Source organism: Pituophis catenifer, unplaced genomic scaffold (assembly GCF_029215685.1).
Source record: "Pituophis catenifer annectens isolate HBS135680 unplaced genomic scaffold, rPitCat1.0.hap2 SCAF_6, whole genome shotgun sequence".
Taxonomy (NCBI): domain Eukaryota; kingdom Metazoa; phylum Chordata; class Lepidosauria; order Squamata; family Colubridae; genus Pituophis; species Pituophis catenifer.
The window spans coordinates 69,106,595-69,128,847 of NW_027256886.1; the positions used below are offsets into that span (position 1 = coordinate 69,106,595).

General features: G+C 37.9%; 1 protein-coding gene across 2 annotated transcripts in view; it reads left to right on the top strand.

Annotated features, from left to right (window-relative positions):
* The window catches only part of RNLS (renalase, FAD dependent amine oxidase), a 121,738-nt gene that overhangs the window by 70,422 nt on the left and 29,063 nt on the right, over nucleotides 1-22,253 (top strand). For both annotated transcript variants that reach the window (XM_070945360.1, XM_070945361.1), the window contains exon 5: nucleotides 20,846-21,019. In XM_070945360.1, the coding sequence (XP_070801461.1) occupies nucleotides 20,846-21,019 (174 nt within the window). The remainder of the gene's footprint in view (nucleotides 1-20,845; nucleotides 21,020-22,253) is intronic.

Below are 22,253 nucleotides of genomic sequence, written 5' to 3' on the forward strand. Positions count from 1 at the left end.
GAACTATGCAAAATTGATAGCTCCAGGGCAACAATAATAGAAGGGACATGAAAGTCACTGATCTGGACAGTGATGGTATCAAGGTCTTTATTTGTGTAGTGAGAGGTGCTTATCAGACAAACTTCCTCAAGTAATGAGAATTCAGATTATTATTTAATATATGCTGCTTTTTTGTGTGTGCATGTTTGGACTAATCTACTTCTAGTCCTCAATTGATTATCATAATTGGGACCAGAATTTCCATCATTAGTCAATGTGGTCATAAAGACAATTTTATCACATGACCTGATTCCAATATTACTATGATCATTAAATGCATCACACAGTCGTTAAGGGAAACTAGCTTCCCCAATTGACATTGCTTGTCAGAAATCAGCTGGGAAGATCATAAATTGAGATCACACAACCACAGGATGCTGCAACCTGTCATAAATGCAAGCCAGTTGCCCAAATTGCAACTATCATAAATTACGAGGGCAGATTATAAATCACTTTTTCTGAGACTGTGGTAACTTTGAACCATCATTAAATGGAACAGCCAAAAATCTAAGACTACCTGGATAACACTTCTTATACCACTTTTAATTCCTGCCTTACATGCTTCTCAGTCAGAAAAAGACAAAGGAGATACCACTGCAGGAAACTCTCAAGGACAAAAACCACAGTTAGTGAAGAAAGAGTAGGAAGTTGCTGGATCAACACCTGAACAGAATTATTAAAAACAAATTTAGCCAACAGAAGAATTACTGTTAGAACTTAAGTGCAAGACCATGTTCCCAGCACATCTGATAGAATATATATTCTTTCCTCATGAAAGAACATTCTACTCTGGTGGCTGTTTTGATGAAAGGGCATTGTTCACTAAATTGTTTTAACCATGTCTGGACAAAGTTACCACATAACTTCTCCATCTATAACCATTCCCATAAGGCTGGTTGGAGGAGGGCTGCAGCATTTTCATGTGTCTCTTCCTAACAACTTAGCAGTTCAGCTGTAACCAAGGCACAATTATAGGTCAATTGCTATAAGGAAAATAGAGACCAAAGTTTATATTTGCACTTTAGAACAGATTTGACACACTTTTCTATAGGGGTTTCTTGTTCTGACAATAGAAGAACCTTCATTGTGCCCCAAAAAAGAAAAATGGCCAGATCACCAGATGAAAAAAAAAATATCTTCAGCTTGCTCAAGATTTACTGCAGAAGATGTCATGTAATATTAAAGAGGTCAAGTCTTTCAGAAGGAAATACATTTTTGCAGACATAACTTGATTTTGGAATCCAAGTCCTAGCCTCTACTTTAATCAGACTGATTTCTAAGCACCAAGCTGCATTAGGAACTCAAGTTGCCTCTGAGAAAAGCGTTTGTAAAATTTGGGCTGAACTTTTGTCAGTTGAACACAGCTGTGGAAAGGACAAAACAAGGTCTCAGGGGCAAGAGTAAAACTCATGAAACTGTTATAGTGATTTTCTGCCATAGGATTTTATGCTTAACAATCTTAAGAAACGTTTCCCAATGCTCTACTTGACTTATGACCAAATTGGGACCTGAATTTCCATTACTAAGTGGGGCAATTGTTAAGTGAATCATGGCCAATGTATGATCTTTTTTTGCTGCAGTTGTTAAATGAATCACCCAGTTGTTAAACAAATGTGACTTTCCCACTGACTTCGTCAGCTAGGAAAATTGCAAATGGCAATCACATGTCCCAGTATTCTGCAACTGTCATAAATACATGCTAGTTGCCAAGCAGACGAATTTTGATCATGTGATCATGAGGATGCTGTGACAGTAGTAAGTGCAAGGATTAGTTGTAAATTGCTTTTTTTACAACATCATAGTAACTTCAGATGATCATTAAATAAATGGTCATAAGTCAAGGACTTCCTGTAGATTCCAATCTAGTATAGGAGTAAACATTTTTTGATAACCAGGGCCTACATTCAACATTACAGTAAATTAAGGATGAAATGATACAGTTCTAGAAAATTGATGAGGCCGAGGCACACACAAGACTTTATGAAGTTTTGTTTTAGTTTTTGCAGGAGTTTAATTAGTTTTATTAAGCCTGTTTTACACTGCAATTTCATGTTTCCATTTCAAAATTATAGACAACCATCAATTTTGGCAGCCGTATTACTAAAACTGAATAGCTGGTTCAAGGCAGTCTCAGAGGATAAATAAGTAGGTACAGGCCACAGATTTCTCACACTGATGCAATAGATCATCCCCTTAGTATTTCCTTTTAAAGGTTCTTTAAGACCAAAAAAAAAACAAAAAAAGGAACAGTGGTAAGAGGAAAGAGGAAGCCTGAACTATGTGGGAGAATAAGGCTTGGGGCAGAGAAAATTAGATTAATATCCAATACAAAAACTAAAATAAGGAATTGGTTTACTTAAGTCTGAGAAAGTTGAAACTAAAAGTCCTGTAACATTTTGAAAAAATGGTTTGTACTTCTTTAGAAGATGTCTTTAAGTTTCACACTCTTCTGCTGTCAGTAATTATTCTTTCATCTGTTACTTTAAAAATCATTTTTTCTCCTTTTAATTAGAGTTTTTATATTTATTTTCCATGTGAAACACATTGGATACTGTAGAGATGGAACTGGGAATAAAGTGTGGTGACTGTACCAGAACTGTAGATAACTGAATGAGAATAGGGATGAATCTTCAGTCTGTTCCCAAAAACATCTTAAAGGTCATCATTTTCCTGTTCAACTTCGTGCTGCAAGTTTCAGTCTTATAACTCTTCCTGGCAAAAGTAAGATTTTCATCCAACCTTTTTTTCTTCGTACACAATTCAGGGTTGCAAACATATCAAAACTCCTTCCTCCTCCTATTTTCCTCACAGCAATGAAATGAATTGGGCTGCCAGAGAGTGACTAGCCCAAAGTCATCCATCCAGTTTTTCATTCTTGGGATGAGAACTCACGGTCTCCTGGTTTCTACGTCATCACATCTTAAACAATTAACTAATCGTTTTTAGTGCTAGTTTTACAGAAGATAGAATTTCATTGGCTGTCTTGATTGTTCAAAAGCGTATGTACTGTATGTATGCATGCATGTGTGCATGCATGCATTATTTTGAAAAGAAAGAAAAGAATCTTGACTGCTTAGGACTTCAATAAGGTGTTTCCTTTTGTGACAGGTGGTGGAAGCTGAGTTTGCCAAGCTGTGGTCCAGTAGAAGCTACTACTTGTCACAGACCCTTTCTGAAGACAAGGAATGTTGTGATGCTCCAGAAATGTTATTGTGGGATGACCTGTCACATGGAAAACAATGCCCTTTGCCAGATGCATATTGAAGAATTGGAGGAAGAGGGAACTCTATTATCTCAAAATGAAGCAGACTTGAGGGGGGAGAATCCTCGCTAACATTGTATAGATATTTTATGAAACCCTGAAAAAAATTAAACTCCTTTGAATAGAAATGCCAACTATGGGAGTTACATGGAAGGCAGAATCAATAAAAGTAGAACTATCCATCTTGGATGTTAAGAATGTAAGATCACTAGAACATCGATGCTGTATTAGTCATCCTCTTGCACAGGAAACATGCTAGGTGAGATAAAAAATAAAGGGCAAAAATTGCAATAAAGCAATCAGTCTTTGCAGGGTAGATTAGGAGAATGCAGAGTATTTAAAAGGAGTATCTCAAGAAGATAATATCACTTAAGTGGTATAATTTGTTAAAATCTCTTTAAAGGCATGACATATACATACATACAGATAGATATAGATATAGATATAGATATAGCTATAGATATAGACAAGTGGTGAAATCTAAAATTAGTTACTACCGGTTCTGTGGGCGTGGCTTGGGGGGGTAATGTGACTGGGTGGGCATGGCCAATTTTTATTTTTATTTACTTTTAAAACCAATTTTTCTACAACCTCTTCAGCGAAGAGATTATTAAAAAATGCTTTCAAAAGGCTCTGACGATCCCAGCTGAGTTGCCTGATGGTAGAGGCTTTTTTTCTTTTAAATGCCTCTGACAATCAGGCAACTCAGCTTGGATTGTCAGAGGCATTTAAAAGAAAAAAAAGCCTCTGACGATCAGGCAACTCAGCTTGGATCATCAGAGGCATTTAAAAGAAAAAAAGGCTTTTTTTCTTTTTCTCAGCTGGGCATGGGGGGGGCAGGGATTTTTTCTCAGCTGGGCAGGGATTTTTGCTACCGGTTCTCCGAACCACCCGCCTCCATCACTACCGGATCAGGCGATCCGGTCCGAACCGGGAGCATTTCACCCCTGGATATAGATATATGAGGATGAGCACATTGATGGCACATGTGTTGAAAAGAAGAAAAACAATGTTTTATGCTTATATTATGTATTTTGTGTTCTTCAGCCCATCAGCTGCTTCCAATAGTGTTTTGATGTGGTTTTGCTGACTCACTTGAGGACTCAAGTGGGAGTAGACATGAACTCTTTGTACTGCTGGTATTTTAAATTATTTTCTCCAGGAGAGGTCCCAGAAGGATAAATTGGGTCACATTATTTTTATGCCCTGGTTGGTTTCACATGTGAAATTCTACTCTACTGTCTTATATTCCATTCAAGAGCCCTCTCCTCCCCCACCCCAAAATATGTGAGTGAGAATGATTTTTCTGTTTGCTGGAGATACTACAGTGCTGTTTGCATTTTCCTTACCTCTGCGTTCTACTGATGCTACTTTCTGAGATCTGCGGCACTGCCAGAACTGCAAGTGAACCAATAAGGAATACAAGTCATGGGGGGATGTTGCATATGATGATTTATTTCTCAGCCTTCAAGAGCCATTAGAGCTGTGCCAATCTGTCCATGATGCATTACATCTGGTATAGATTGAAATTAAAATGCCAGTCTGGGTGTCATCAGCATATTCATGACAACATGTCCCAAACCATGGATAAATTTCTTCCAGCAGATCTACATAACTAGATCTGGGAGATAAGAGCGTTCCATGTAGAAATCTAGAAGAGAACTACAGATAAGGGAAACACTATTCCTGCAAAACCTTCTGAAAGGTGTATTAGTGAGATAGGGAGTCTGATCATCTTTTTACTAAAACAGTGCCTTTTATTTTAGGCCAGACAATTAATTCAGAAAGATAAGAATATAATAGAAGTCCGAGAAGCCATCTTCTTCTGTGTTCCTCTGTGTCCGTCGAAGGCAGGGGTTCTCAACTCCCAAGCCATGGCCTGTTTGAAACCAGACCGCGTGAGGGATGGGCAAGTGTGTGTGCAAAGCTCCACTCACGCAAGCGGTGACCAATTACGCTCGTGCACAAAGCTCTATTCGTGTGAGCCGGCTGCACTTATGTGGAGGGTGCGTGCGATCACGCATGAAGCTCCATTCACGCAAATAGAGCTTTGCACGCAAGCACTCCGCTCATGCAAGTGGAGCTTCGTGTGTGAGCACAAGCACCCTCTGCTCCCGCAAGTGGAGTTTCACACATGAGCACAATCTCCCTCCGGTCATGCGTGAAGCTCCATTCGCGTGAGCAGAGGGCGCTTGTGTTCACACCTGTGCACCTGCCACTCACACACCGACCCCGCACCCTCAGCCAAAATGGAAACGTTGGGGACCACTGGTTTAAGGCATAAGTTCAGTTGCTCCCAGTCATATGAGTAATATTCTAAGACATACTGCTGTTAATACCAAAATCGTTTGATCCTCATGATTAATAGTTGTTAAATAACGTGTTTATCTAATAATTTCAGTTCAATTTGTGTGTGTGTAAAATCTCCCAATTTGCTGATAGGAAATTCCATAATTTCAACTTTGCACTACATGATGAAGTGCTTCCTTTATTTGCCCCCAATCTCGCTTGGTTTGAAGGATGAAAAACTTCTCTTGGCAATTTGTTTCCACTGCTCTTATTTTTAGGAACGTTTTCCCTGACAATTCATTGGAAGCTTATTTCCTGTAACTTCAATGTATTTTCCCACCTTTTCCAAAGAACTCCTCTGCTAATGAAAATGGAAAATTGTTGTCCGCAACAATTTAGTTTAGTATTTTACAGATGCCTATCTTTTAAATTATTAATACAAGTATTAATTCAAGATTCAATCTTTCGCTACACTGCTGAGGAAGATGACATAGGGAGCCTTGATTGCCATTTCTGAGAGGTTTGATGCCTGAGTTAATTTGCAAGCATCCTAACCTTTCTTTTAAATTGAGGAAGAGGACTGCAGTTGAATACTCAAGGAAAAACATTGGTCTTCAGACAATATGTGGGAAGAGCATATACTATATACACTACAAATACACATTTTGTCATTGTGTATTGCAGAAATTAACGGGGGGGGGGGTTGTTAATTGCCACTTCTGGGAGATTTGATGCCTGAGGTAATTTGTAAGCATACCATTCCTTCTTTAAAATGAAGAGATTTTATAGAGGGGATAAATGAGTCAGTTCAGATGACTAGACCTGACTTTGTCCATGGAAAGGGAAGGGCCTTCTAGGAAGGGCAAGTTCCTTTTTGCATGTCTCTGAAAGACTTTTCCATAAATAGTGTCATGCTTGAAGAAAGCAAATACTCTGATTTCATTGTGCACCCCAGCTGCTTGAGGCATGCTATGCTTTATGCAAAAGTTATTTGTAAAGTGCTTTGACCTTGATATTATGTAAGTTTATAATACATACATACATACATACAAGTTTATGCATGTATGTTCTGTACTATGAAAAGGCTCATTGTCTAACTTGCCAGACTTCAAGGCATGTTTCAAACTTCTGTGAGACATTCCGGATGCAATGGCTACTGAATGATTTCAGGTTAATTGATAAATCCATAAAATAAAGGCTGGCCAAGCACTACATGCTGTTTGCCAGCTTATGACCCCAGAAGTGAAGAATGAATTTACATCACTCCATAGGAAATTCTTTGGTTTTCCACATTCATAGTACTGGATACCGCTTCCATGCATTTTAGGAAAAACAAAGGTTGCTATTTAAATATGAACTGTTAAAAATAAAAATCCAAAGTAAATATTATTCCTAATGGTAAATGCCTATGATGAATGCCCTCAGTATCGTAGGAAAACAGATCTAAAGAGAAAGAGACTAATATCTTCAAAAGTTGGTCATTGTCGTCTAAGTAAACTGCCGCATTTTTCAGAGTATAAGATACACCTTTCCCCCCCCCCAGGGGGTGAAAATTTGGGTGCGTCTTATACACCAAATGTAGCCCCACCCACCCATTGGTCCCCACCCTTTGGCCTCTGCCTCCCAGCAATTTACCTCCTTGTAGCAAGCAGCAAGAAGAAACAGCCCATTTCAGCTTCAGCACAGCCTAATTAGCACAAGTTGATTGTCCCTTGCAACAACCTCCCCAACTCTCAGCTGTTTCAGGCTGCAGGGATTGCCATTGCCTATTGCTGCATGGGCTTCTGCTGCTTGCTGCAAGGAGGTAAATTGCTGGGAGCAGATTTTTTTTTCTTGTGCTAATCAAGCTATGCTGAAAACGAAAATGAAAGTAAAGCAGGCTGTTTGCTGTTTGCTGTTTGCAACGAGGCAAAATTGCTGGGAGGCAGAGGCAGATTTCTTTTTCTTCTTTTCCTCACCAAAAAAGGTCTTATAGTCCGGAGCGTCTTATATTCTGAAAAATACAGTATTCTGAATTATTGAAATGCAGAAAAATTCAGCATACAATTTTTAGACCACAGGTGGTCCCTAACCAACAAAAGAGTTGGCTTTTGATGCCATAATTGTTTTTATATTTTAATTCAGAAATTAGGGTAGGGGCAGGAATAGGAGATATTTGAGAGATTAAACCACCTCTATTCTCATCCTTAAAGTCTCCAAGAACTTCAAAAATGCCAACAAATCATATGGAATTACGTCACCAAATTATGTTTACAAAAGATGAGAATGGAAGCCTTCTCTTTCCATATGCATTCTTTACTCCCACTCAAAAAAAGGCATAACACTATTGACCCCACACTTTTCAGTGATAGTCTTACATCAGGGGTCCCCAACCCCCGGTCCATGGCCCACTACCATGGCCTATTTCCATCCAGGCCATACAAGTCGAGCTGCACATGTACAGCAGCCCGTCGCTCATGCAAGTTAAGCTGTCCTTGACCCTCCACCAGGCCACCAAATCACAAAGGTTGGGGACCATTGTCTTCCATTAATGGATGCTCTCTCTTCCCCCCACCCCCCCCGACCAAGCCTCTAGCAAATCTGGAAGTCAAGATGGTGCCTTTGACCCTTAAACATTGCCCTTCTCTCTGCTGATGAAAATGTCCTTTTTCTCATTGAGACTGAAAAAGAAAGTTGGAGAACAGGCTACTTGGGCAAATTGAAGTGGTATTGTACCAGTGATAAGTCTGTTTCATGGACAAATTTCAAGGAGTTGTGTCTATCAATCCCAAAAATTCATTATCAGATTGCTTCATTGGTGGCAATTTCCCTCCTTTGGGTGATGACAGAATTTGTGTTGACAGTACAAGATGTAAAACTGACATCTGCTACTTTAGATACAACAGTCATGTTCATTATTTCAGATGGGATGTCCAGACAGATACCTGGTTTGTTGCAAAGTCTTTTGAATATGGTTATATTAACTTGAAGTTTCACTGTACTTCTTTCAAAAGCTAAGAATATCTCACAGCATCAATTTTACTAGGCCAGTTCGTTAACTGTTAAGTCACTGTATCTTTGGAGGCATACCAAAAAGTCTGTTCATGCTTTTCTGCCTGACGTGATCTCCTTCTAGAGATTAAAACACAGTATTGTAATATTAAGTTTATGGTAAGATTTACTTTTGGGAAGAATTATATATGGTGATTTTTGCAGATACATCTATGTTTAGCCATAGTATTCAGTGTTCTCTTTATTTACTAAAAATTTTGAACTTTTTCAGACTACAAAACAATTCACTAACTTTTAAAGACTTAAAAGCATTGGCTAAGATTTGATGATTGGAAAAAGCTAAAATTTGATCATTAGTGGGCAGTTTATGAAAATATTAAAATTAACGCCATAGTTGAGTTTCTTTTTCTTTTATTTTTAAAGTTCTAAGGAATATAAATTTAAAGTGCTAATAAACTCTAGTCAATACTGTATAAATACCATTGAATCAAAATAATATAATGTATTACATATTTGTGTGTGTTTGTAGAGGATGGATGGATAATTAGGATGAAGCTGCTATGACCACCCAATCTTTTAATCATCCTGGATCCTGATTTGATAGTTTCTGTATAGCTCAGGGCTGTCAAACTCGCATCGTCACATGGTGTATCAGGACTTTTTTTCCTCTTCTCTGAACTGGGTGTGGGCTTGGCCAGCGCGTGACACATCCGGCCTGCAGGCTGCGAGTTTGACAGCCCTGGTCTATCTAGTACCTGGATAGCTGAGTTGAGAGTTGAGTTGAGAAGGATATAGGTAAGTAGGAATGAACATGTGTCTTGCGTGAGAGAAAGAGCAAATGTGCTTGTAATTAGTAAAATTTTGCTGCCATTTAAATTTGCTTGGTCTCTGTGTATCCCAAAAGAACATGACGTGCCTCAGTGATCATTTGAAAGTGATTTTAGTGTGTTCCTAATTATTTCCCAGCTGTTCACCAGGGCTCTGTGTGTCATCTACTCTAGTTGCGCATATCTTTTGTGGCCTGTCAGCAGCCTGTTCAGCTAGTAGCTGATTCCGATAGCGCGGAGGCTGGTGTGATGCGCCAGCAGCCTGTGCAGCTGGCAGTCCAGCAGATAATGAGGAGGCTGGAGAAGATGTGGTGCCAGAGGCGGGGATTCAGCCAAGGCCTTCAGAACCTCCAGAAGCTCCCATAAGTGAAGAGGAAGAAGAGGAGGAGCCTCTTCTTGATGCACGTGCGCGTAGAGCTGCCAAAAGGCAGGAGTGGTTCCTCAGGAGGAGGTCTCCTCGAGAGTAAGGCTTGGGGCTAATTGGCCACTCCCCTAGCTTATTTAAGGAAGGACGACAACTGAGGCAATTTGCAGGAAACAACTTCATTCATATTCCTTTGCGTCTTGATTCCAGAAACTTCTGATCAGCTCTTGCTCCTTTCTTATCAGTTTTCCTGCAAATTGCTTCTGGGCATTCTGCCAACCACAGTAAGATTACAGTTATCTGAAATACTGTGCTTCAGAATTGAGTTATTATTCTTTGGATTCTTGTCGGCTGTTAATGAAGCTAAATTAACAGCCCTTGTTCAGAAAAGACAGATTTAAACTGTACTTGTGTTCGAACAACTACTAAGAAAACTCATTAGTAGTCCTTAATTAGTAAATTAAGGTTTGTACGGACTTTGTGTGTGCTGTGTTCTTTGGGGTCCGTAGCTGGAGCAGAACAATATCTGGAAAAGCCAGGTAGAAAGCAATGGGTGCTACAAGATCCAAAAAACTTTGTGAGCATGACCATAAACTGAAGCTGGAAGTGTGTGTAATAGATTTGAATTACTTTTGGGGGGAAGAACCTCTATATTATCTATATATATCTATATTCTCCCTTTAGGAAATGGAAAGATGAATCTTCAAATTGTATTTCAGCCCTGCCAATCATTATGTATAGCAAAATACTGCATGCATGAGTGAGGTCATTGAGATGAGTTGGGAATATTTTTCTGAATAAACTTAAATCTAGATTATTTGAATTTATTTTTTTCTGGGCTCTTGCCTTCCTGGTTAGGGAAATTGATTGTAATGTGGTACATGAAACTTCATAAGGTCTCCTATTACATTTTTTACACAGGATAGTCTTTAATTTTTTCCCAAAGTTGCGTCCATGAAAAGAAAATAATTTGCATTATGCTGACATTTTAAGGATGGGGATATCAGCTGGATAATATGACACAAAAGTATCCTTTAGAATAGATGTTTAAGGGCTCGTATGAATAACTACTTGCATGTTTATATTCGTCAGTTGAGTGGATTGATAAGTGTATCCAACAAGTTGTAATGATAGCTCTTACAGCATGTAACATCATTCTGTTTTATTCTTTTCCTCTGCTTTGATTACATCCTTCCATCATTCTGCTTTTTGCAAAGCTTTCAACTTATCATATATTTTAGGCAATAAGCTTTATAGGCCACCATTATTTATGACAGTGATTGAGAAAAGCTGGTTGTTCATAGACAATTGTTATAATGTTTTCAAACTGTGTAGTCTTGTGGGATAACTGTTTCACTGTCATAAAAATTCAATACATTGGATTTATTTATATTGTTGCTATTTTTATTTTCATTTTTGTGTAAGCTTTGCTGAATTTATCTACAGGGCTGCCCTTTACAGTCTGAAGACACGATAAGGAAGTGTGGCTTAAGGGTCCATGTCTTTCTCATAACCTTTACAGCCTCCTACGTAAGTTAAAAAATAGTCAGATGGTCTGCAGCTGGAAATGGCCTACAAAATGGCACTAAGCCAGCCCCATTTCACAGTATCATTTTTTTTTAAAAAGCCGTCTTGATGACTATCAAATGGCCTTCTTTTTTCTCTTGAAAGAATATTTTCTTAGAACCTCTTCACAGATAGTATCTTAATAAGCTGCTTCTGATTCTTTGCTTGAAAATTCCCACAAGCTAAAAGATGGTTGCCATACATTCTAATTTAATTGGTGTTGGATGCAGTGTATAATTTTGCCTCATTCAAAATTTCAAACATAAATCCATTGAATTAATGCCTGTCAGGGTAGAATGCTGTCACCCTTTATTTCAAAATGCCTCTTCTTTCAAATGAGGGGAGGTATTTTGTCTGAATTGTCAGATTATGTTGTCAAATTCAGTCATAATTTAAATAATAAGGCAGTCTCCACTACAGTGAATTTTGCTTCTCAGAAATATTTATATAAATTTCAAAAATAGGGTTTTCAGAAATATTTATATAGATTATGTTTTTAAACAGAAAAGCTTATTTATTCTATATATCAGTGGACAAAAATTTAGCCATTTAGAATCTTTACATTTTCTCCAGAGTACTTTGAAATTACTTGTTCTTACATCAATTCCTATATGCCAAATTAGTGATAGATTTGGATTACTGCAGTTCACTTTTCATGGGATTGATCCTGAAGATAATCTGGAAACTATCACTGGTACATGCAGTGCCTACTTGCTGGCTAATAGAAACCAGTTTAACAGAATAACACAGATAATGTGGGAACTGCTTTCACTCTCTCCAGTTATGTTTGGATGCTGCAGTTAAGATCCTGGTCATTACCTCTAAAATCATATATCCAATTTGTACATAATTGGGTACAATTACCCACTGGGAATTAACAGTAGAATAGTGTCACCATATTTGACTTGAACTAGTCCTATTTTATCTGGGTAGGTGGGTGGGTGGGTTGGTTGGTTGTCCAACTCCTAAATGACTGGGTGCCATACAATTAAAAAGTAACATATAAAAGTGCAGTCAACTAGAAAAGTAAAATACCAAAATAAGCAAAATAAAAGGAGGACGCCTTAGTTAGTCTAGCTGGGAGAACAACCATGTCTTCAACAATTTCTTGAATGACATAAGAGTGGAAACCACAGGAATCTGAAGAGATCATTCTAGAGAATAGGGATTTCAACATAATAGCCATGCTTCCTGGATCACACAAGATGATGTTCTTTAATTGATAGGACCTGAAACAAATCCTGTCTGTTGGTCAAAGGCAACTGAAGACAGACAATCCCTCAGATAGCAGGTCCTATGCCTTGAAAAGTCTTAAAAGTTGTAACCTTGAATTGCACCCAGAAGCCAAAAGACAAACAGTGCAACTCACAAAGCAGCAGGATCCCACAAGTAAAACATGACACCCAATCACTGCACTTGCTGTATTTTGGACCAGCTGTGACTTCAATGGGAAGTTGGCAACCCTATGTAGACTGCATTACAATCCAATCATGTGATGACTAGAGCATGGGTGACTATCTGAAGGGTCTCCTTGTGCAGGAAAAAATGCAACTATTGCAGCAGATGCACCTCTTGGCCACAGCTGCCACCAGCTTGTTGAGCAGGAGTTGAGAGTCCAAGTGGACCTCCACTTTGTACACAAATCTCACCCACTTAGGGTGAGCAGTAGCATAGTGTCATCGTATTTTGAGTTGGGTAGTTGTGCAAATTTGCTTAATGAATAAATAATAAATATATTTAGGACTGTCAGCTTTGCAAGGTAGTCTATACAGGAAGCACACCAGATGAACTAGTCTTATTTTATTGTAAGGTTTTATTAACCTGATCCAGACCTGTACAGCTTCCAGTCATAATGTTAAGACTTTCGCCACATTGCTTAACTGTCTAGGGTTCAAGATATATAACCGGATATGATCAGCATATTGATGATACCCCAAACCAGTGAATGATCTTACCCAGTGTTTTCATGTGGATTTGAAACAGGAAGATAGAGGCCCGCAAATCCTGTGGCATCCTTCTAATGAGGGGTTGTGAGAACAGTCTCTCTCTACCAACCAACACCGATTGAAACCATCCACTGAGAAAAGAGAACCATTCTAAAATAGGATCACCCACTTCCTGAAGCCAGTCCCATAGAATACTCTGATTGACAGCATTGAAAGTCAATGAGAGATAAGGAGCATGAGAATGGATTTAATACCATCATCCTATGAGCCACGATGGTGCAGTAATTAGAATGCAGTACTGCAGATTACTGCTGACTGCCATCTGCCTACAATTTGGCAGTTCAAATCTCACCAGGCTCAAGGTTGACACAGCCTTCCATCCTTCCGAGGTTAGTAAAACGAGGACCCAGATTGTTGGGGGCAATCTGCTGACTCCTCTGTAAACCACTTAGAGAGGGCTGTAAAGCACTGTGAAGTGGCATATGGTAAATCTATATGCCTATTGCTATTGCTATCCTAGCTCTGCTATAGGTCATCAACAAGCATAACCAATATGTATCTATATTAAATGCTAACCTAAATCCCAACTGTTAAATCTATATGAGCTAAAAGAATTTGATGTGGGTTTCCTACCCTTACCTCAAGGTGTTATCCAGAGGAGCCCAGAAAGAAGCATTCTGTTGTAGTCCCATCACTTTGAAATCTATAGACTAACAAAGTTAGAATTGCTCCTTTCCTACTGCCATTTATAAAGATTGGGAAGACAGTCTTTTTTCAAAGCACCTTCAAAACTGAGGACATACCAGGATCAGTAACAGATACTCAAACAAGGATTTTGATTGTTTTGTTTTGTTGTTGTTGTTGATGGTTTTATTTGTGATGTGTTTCTATTTTAATTTTACATGTGCTGGGTTTGGGGTAGAAGCTGTCTAAAATCACTAGAAGAGACCGCATATTTAGACATGTCAATAAATAAGCAAACCTGAGATTGTACATTTAGGTACACTTATTTATCTGGAAGTAAGACTCACTGAACTCTATGTGGCTTATTTTTGAGTAGATATTCACAGGATTGAGCAGCCAATCATTAAATAATTTTAGTTACTGTTTAGACTAGCTGACATCCCCAATCTGTCAATCTCCATGTATCTTGGGCTTTAACTAACCAATATATCTCTAGCCACATTGCCTGGAAATTCTGGAAGTTATACTTCATTACTGGATTAGAAAGCTTAATTATGAATAACACAACAGGATATTCATTTGTTATTATAAAGGAATCTGCCTGTACTTGATTGCTAAATGTTATCTTGAAACAATATTTTTTAAATTAATTTAGCTGGGGTATATCAAGCATGCTGAATTGATTTATATAATTATTAAAATGGAAGCAAAGCCTTTTGGAAATGCTATGACAAATTATTGTTCCTCTACTATGCTTTTAATTTTTACATATAATAGTTCATAGATTCCAAGATCAGTTTTGGAGGTTACAGCAACAACAATAGGAAAGAAACTCATTGGAGCTTGGGAAATTTGCTGACTTAAATCCCATGATAGAAATAATGTAAGAGATAAATGTGCTAAGTGAAGTTATTTTCTATATGGAAACTCTTTTTATTTATAAAATCTATAAAAATGTGAATGTCATAAAATGACATAAAATGTCATTAATGCTCTGATTTTAGATCACCAAAGTACTTGAATATTGCTTTTCTTAATTCTTTTCCATTGTGCATGTATTGATTTGACCCACATGCTTTCTCACATATATTCAAATATAAATGCAATAATGAATTCACACCATTGAAATTGTTACAGAAAGTTGCCCCTATTCTTGGCTGCTATTATTATTGTAGAACAAAGAAGAAACTAAATGAAACTTGGTTATACTCTCTGAGTCCATCCTTTCAAGAGCTTCCATAATCTGATCGGTATCAGCCATCAAGCAAAGAACAAATGCATCATAGCAAGATACTTGTAGAAATAGTTGCAAATAATGTAGGTCAAAATCCCAAACACGCAGTGCAGGAAAAAGGACCACATTTCCAAAATCTGTAGTAAATTCAGCTAGGAAGATCAGAAGGATTCCTTTTTGGCCCAAAATCTATTGATCAATTAGATCCCATCCAAGGACTGCTTCCAAGAGTACATTTAATTGGGCCCCACTTCAAAAATCAGATTGCTAGTTATGGCCTAAGATATGTTCCTTGTTGTTTGAAACGTTCCAAGTCTACAGAAGTGGTGCCACATCTTCTCATATTTCTTCATCTTAGAATTTTGCCTTGTAAGATGCCAAGTCAAAGTTTAAAAAGGATCAGTCTTCATTATCTGCCAGAGCAAAGAGTCTCCTGATTTCTGTTAACCCAGTGCCCTCCCTAAAAATACCTATGTTACAGTTTAACCACAATTTCCTTTTTAACTTAAAACATCAATCGGCAGCAACTTCAAAATACTACAGCTTGTTCAAGCAATCTGTATCTTATTGACTAGTTTTAGATTTTTTGCCAAAGTAGAATTTAGTCATATACTACAAATAAAATTATCTTAAACAAAACAGTCTGCTGAAAGAAGGAATAATAGTGTGTTTTTAACAATGTTGTAATCCACATGATTCATTCACATATTGTACATGAAGAAAATTCCCATTTCTCTCCCCCCCACACCACCACCAAAAAAATATAATTCTTATGTGAGTAAGCCCATTGAAAGATATGTAGCTTTTGCTGCAGATAATTAAATAATAAAAATGAAATACTTAAAAATTATGAACATTTTACCCAAATCATATTTAGCAGTTACAATATATGCAACCTGTCAGGCATTCATATAACTTTATACTCTTATGTTATGATTTTTGCTAGTAGTTCTGTAAGATCAGGCTACCAAAGATTTACTGTAGTTTGTTTTTACCTTAAAAACCCAATTAGAGTCAGGTTTGGCATAGTCAATTGATGGAAACGACATATTCATAAAAGTACACAAAAATAGTACTTGGGATTTTTTTTCTCCACCCTCAAATATGTTGTCATTAAGATCATTGATCTTTCAATGTTTTCACATAAAAATACATACCTGAGACAACATTAACAATGAAGTCACCCTGGGTCATATACTTGACCACTATACAGCAACACTTTGCAATGAATGCCTATTATTGGTTCAAAAACAAATACATTTTAACACTACAGCTCTGTTTAAAAAATTGTGGTGTTTTTTTTAACCATCTTAAGTCTGTGCTGTGCATTTGTACAATCTGCATGAACTTACCCTATGACTCAGAAGGAACAGTCTTCTCCAGTCAATTGTGGAAGAAATTTCCAGCTTTGTTCTTCCTCATGAATAAGGAAAATATATTTTCGGTTTCTTATTTTTCCAATTCCTCTTTTTTTTTTTTTTTTTGGTCTCATTTTGACTTTTTGGGGGTTTTTTGGGGGGGGTTGCATTTTAATTTTTATAATTGTGTCATAGAGAGGCCAAAGGAGAGTTGAATTTTAGTTCATGTCTTGGTTTAAGAAGTGCAGGCTAAGTCAATTTTAATTAAAAAGTGAGCAATTTTTTCCCATGCCCTGATCTATGAAGAATCTGTTGCTTGTCAAGAACCATTTGGCTAGAGAAATACTTTATTCCTATCTTCAAGAGCTTCAAGGGGCATATTTGACGATGTGATGATATCACCAGAGAATGGGGCTGAGCCTTTTCTGGGTTTTTTTGGTTTTTTTGTTTTTTTCCTGGAAGAATTCTACAATTCAAAGAATTTTTTGCCTGGAAGAAGAATTTCGGTAAGTTTCAAAGAACCCATAGATAAACTTACTTTGCACCATTGGGAGCAAAAAAAGTTTACCAACTTGTGGCATCTGGAATGGATATGGAATGGACTGTAATAAAGAAAAGAAGCAATTGGCTCTAGATACATTCACAATTACCTGCACGGGAGCATGTGAGATGCATGTCTCACTTAGAATAAAGCAATCCAGGCCTTCAGAGAGACTAAGGAGATGCTTAGTCAAGAGAGAGATATGTTAATTGCAGCTTTTTGGTTTTCCTCTGTAGGCTGCTGAAAAGTATTTATCAGTCTGGTCATTAAAAGTAATTGGAAGTGGAAACTTTATCTGCGTCTTCTACTAAATTCAGAATCTGGAGGAGGGAATGTGTTTCATAAATGCAAGAAAGAAAGGTCCTCTTCCGCCCCCATCTCACCTGCTGAAGAAGCTACACATTGGACAAAGCATAATAAATCTTTTATTGGGACTTCTAAAAAGAGCTGAGTAAGTTTGGGAAACCTGCACCAATCAAAGATGATCTGGCTGAACTTTTGGCTGATTTTAACACAGGTGATTTATAGACAGCTATTTTGCCTCCTGCAACACCTTAAAAGAGTGCCCCCAACAAACTTCAGAATTTTGAAATCTTTGCAATAATGCAGTCTATATAGAGAAAGCTTTTAAAGTGTATAGTTAAAGCTGAGACACTTAACTGAAAGATACCTTGCAAAAGGAAATTCATCAATTAAAGAAAATGACAACCTCATGAAAATGGAATTTAAGTTTTGGAAAAAGCAGATTAAGTTCACATGTGGCAAAATAAACTCACCCAAATTCAAGGCCTTTTATGTTGGAAGAAGCTCAGAGTATTAAACAATTCTCAAGGTAAACAGTCATGATGGTCTTCATGGAGAAATCATTGTGATCTAACTAGCCATTAAAAATCAAATCAGCCTACAGAATTGCTGTAAGTTTTCAATCCAGTTGTGACCTAACTCGGTGATGGTTGAGTTCCTCAGGAGAAAAACATAAATTGAGCTCTCTCCTATAACAATGTTTCAATTATGTTGGCAAGAAATTAATGATTTTCAGTTAACAGTAAAAGTTTAATCAAGTTCATTGGACAGCAAGAGATAAGACCTTTTTTTTTCCTGGAGTTTTGTTGTTTTGTTTTTGCTCGTAGAGGTTGGTGTGGAAAAATCCCTGTGATCTCGAAGGTGCTTCCAAATATTTGAAAATAAAATCTGAAATTTATTCAGAGAGAGGAAAGAAGTAACAGTCCTTTCAATAATTTCATAGTTGGAAAGATTCCTTTTATTGCTTTTTTTTTTTCAATAAGTAGCATTTACCAATGGATTTTTTTTCTGACTTGAGGTGGGATAACTTAATATTGAATTTAGTTATGGTTCCACATAGAGTTCCTCATGGAGGGATTTTTTTCTCTTTTTTTCTTTTTTAGAAAAAAAGTTCCTTTTTCTTAGGGATTTTTCATTCTGAACCTTTTTTCCCCGTTTTGCTATAGGTTTCTCCATAATAAGTTTCTTGGTTTTAGATTTTTATGCAAGTTACTTGTATAATGTGAAGAATATTCCTTCTTCAGCTAATTGATTATAGATTTTTGTTTCTTTTGCCTTATCTGGGATAATATTGGGTCCTTTGTGATGTCGAGTATTTTACATTCTGAGTAATTAAACTGTCATTACATTGTTCCTGGAATGTTAAAAGTCTGAGATACCCATTTTAAAAGAGAAGGGGGTTATTTCCCAATTGAATAAACCAAATACTTTTCTGCGAGAAAAATATTAATTCATTGGCTGGTTTTGTGCCCTAAAGGTATTTTACTTTTTGCTTTTTCATTTGCAAAGTTAAACCTATTTCCCAAGGGAAGAAGCTCTCCGTGATCATACAAATTCTCAGTAACTTTTCTCTTGAAATTAAAAAAAGGATCTGGACTCAAGGAAAATATGGCATTCACTCTTGATTGGAGAGCAAAAAAAAGGAGGCAAAGAAACTGACTTTCAAAGTAGACTGGCTGTTTTGTAAGTCTTTTTTGTAAGTCTTCAGCCTTTGTCTGTTTTGTAAGTCTTCAGCCTTTTTCATAGTCTCCCACACTACAGAAGGCACAGTATCTTCCATTGTTTGCCAGATCACCTTCAGGAGCTCCAGACAGTATTGTGGTCTTCCTTTCCATATTTCCTCCAAACCATAATCCTGTGAAGTAAGTTGGAATGACAGAGAGTGACCATCTCAAAGTTACTCAGTGATCTTCTGTTATATGCATACTCATATAGCCTGCCCAGGTACATGGATGTCATGGTCCTCCTTTAATCCGGGGTTTCCAGATAGGTGCAACTATCAATCAATCAAAATAAAGCTGGAAGGGACCTTGGAGGTCTTCTCAAGCAGGACACCCTATATCATTTCAGACAGGTGGCTGTGTCCAATCTTTTCTTAAAAACCTCCAGTGATGAAGCACCTACAACTTCTGAAGACAAGCTGTTCCACAATCCTGATCCACAACCAGGAAATAATTAAGAATGCACACAAACCACTTCCAACCAAACACTGAGGCATGTCAGGTTCTAATGGAACGTACAGCGATCCAATGGATTCAAAGCCACAACAAAACATTAGTACCATGTACTTTTGTTTTCTTTCATATTCCTATGCTCAGCCCTACTTATACACATCCTTCTCAACTAGTCTGTCCAGACATCAGCTAGTGGGACAGAAGTCACCAAATCTAAAGCCAGATCAACTAATAGTGTAAGTGGGCTTTGCAACTGCAATTTTTCTGAGCCCTTGCTTTGATGATCCACAAGTCTAGTCATGACTCTAGTCATAGAGATTGGAGGATGACTGGATTCCATACACTCAACACCCAGCGTCCTATCTTCTGATGTCATTTCTGCTTTGATCCTTAACTGCTTGGTTCCATCTTATCTACCAGATGAGTTTGTTTAACAAGTTTTTGCTTTTGTCATCTCTGCATAAGTGATTGCCCCATTTTCATCTTATGGCAACTTCAGCCTGGTTGCACATTCTTACATGGCCCTATCTCACCTTCACACACAATTATGGCTGAGGGAGGATTTGAATCTTGGTCTCCCCAGTGTGAGTCCACCATCTTTTCTATACCATTCTGGCCAAGTTCAATCATGGTAGTGCTTTTCAACCTTAAAATGCTGGTGCAGTTTTATTTTGATCTTTTATGCATTCTATTGCTACAAGAATAGGAGACTTGATAAAATTATCTCTCTGCTCCAGAAACCTTTTGCAAATGTTAAGAAAATTGTCTTTCCCATAACCTCTGCACATGCACATAGACTTGCAAATTGAGAATGTGGTTGAGAAAGTTGAAAGCTTTTGGGATGGAATGGGGGAATGATTCCTGAGTGAAACTTGATCTCTCACTAATTTAGTGAGCATTTAGAGCAGACTTTCACAACTTGGCATTTGACAGATGTTTAAAAATTACAACTCACAGAAGCCCCTGCCAGAACAGACTTAGCTATTTTGTGAGGTTCCTTAATCGTCCTTTTTTTTTTTTTAATGATGGCCACCTATAACCTTCTGCCTTTATTTCCTGACTAGGAAATTCTCTGACACATATTTGTGCGGCTATAACAAAAGCTAGGTTGGTGGAAGGGAGAGTTCGTTAAACAATGTGAATGGCCTTTTCTTGAAACTCAGAAGTGTTATTATAGAAAAGGGATTAAGTAGATTAACCGTAGTATTATTTGCAGGTTTAATGCTCCAAGAGAAAAATAATTGCCTCATTTTTGTTTCCTTCACAGTAATTAACAACCGTTGGAGGCAGCAGCTGGAATCTGTGAGCTATTCCTCTCGCTATGCTCTGGGCCTTTTCTATGAAGCTGGCACCCAGTTTGATACCCCTTGGGCAGCACAATACATCTCCAATAATCCCTGCATATGCTTCGTCTCCATTGATAATAAGAAGCGTGAAATAGGTCAGTGCTTCCATTACTCTTTATAAACAAAGTAAGAATGGAGGGTGTGGATCATGGCTAGAGAGAAGGAGCCTCTCTAACAATAATTTGGTCTGTACCTGCTGTACCTTCTGAATGCTTTTCAAAAGCAGTCCATGTGGAAATGTTACAGTAATCCAAACGGGGAACGAATTGGACAGGAGTTATTGCAGTTAGGGCTTCCTAACTTCAGTTTGGTAGTTCGGGCAGCAGATCACAGCTGTAATGTGATCTGCTCCAGGAGATCCCTTAGTAGTAGACCAACCCTGACTGGGGAATATAACCCTGTTAAGAGCTGAGCCATACAGATGGTATTTGATACTTGCATCTCAACAAGTGAGTCCTCCATGCAGTTTCGGGTAGCTTTTAAAAATGGTGGGAATAGAGGCACCCCACAGATCTTCAGACAGATCTCTCCTCCACTCCAACTGCCAACCAGAAGATGAACCTTTAGGAAACAGGAAAGACACCAAAGAATGGTACCCGGCCTCCTCCATTCCTATACATCAGAGCCAATCCAGAAGGATAGAATAGCTGGGTAGTATTAAAAGCTGCTGAGAAGTCAAGGAGGACTGGGAAGATTATATTCCCCCAGTGTCAATCTTTCCAAAGCTTATATACATGTGCAACCAGTGCAGTTTCCATGCAGAGCCCAGCTGAAACCCAACTGTCACCAGCCCAGATAATCTGCTTTTTCTAGGGTCTTCTGAAGTCTCAGGGCTACCTCTTTTGCTACTATGTTCTCCAAAACAGGGAGGTTAGAAACTTGTCTGGACTAAATTTGTCCAAAAGAGTTAGATTGAGCAAAGCTTCATAAGCAGGGGTTATGCCATGCTTTCTTTCAGAAATGGGTAGACCCATCTTGTCCAAATAAGTATTAATTACTGTATTATTTTTTTTTTTAAAAAAAAGGGAGGATCAGATGCACCAAAAGAATCACAACTCCAACATAGAAAGAATTTGGAATTCTTTCAGAATTCAGATTGGAATTCAGAGTGACTGTTTCACATATCTTTAGGGTTTGTTTAGACACAAATCTTAAAGGAATAACATTCATTTGGCTCTACACATCCAAAATATTGCACATTTTGCCATGCTTACCATGAAAACACCAGCCCAGATGCGAATACCAGTACTTGAATATCCAGATAGATCGGATTGTTAAGCTTTAATCAAGCCCTTCCCCTTCTATCTCCATTTAATCTGGAGAAAGGAT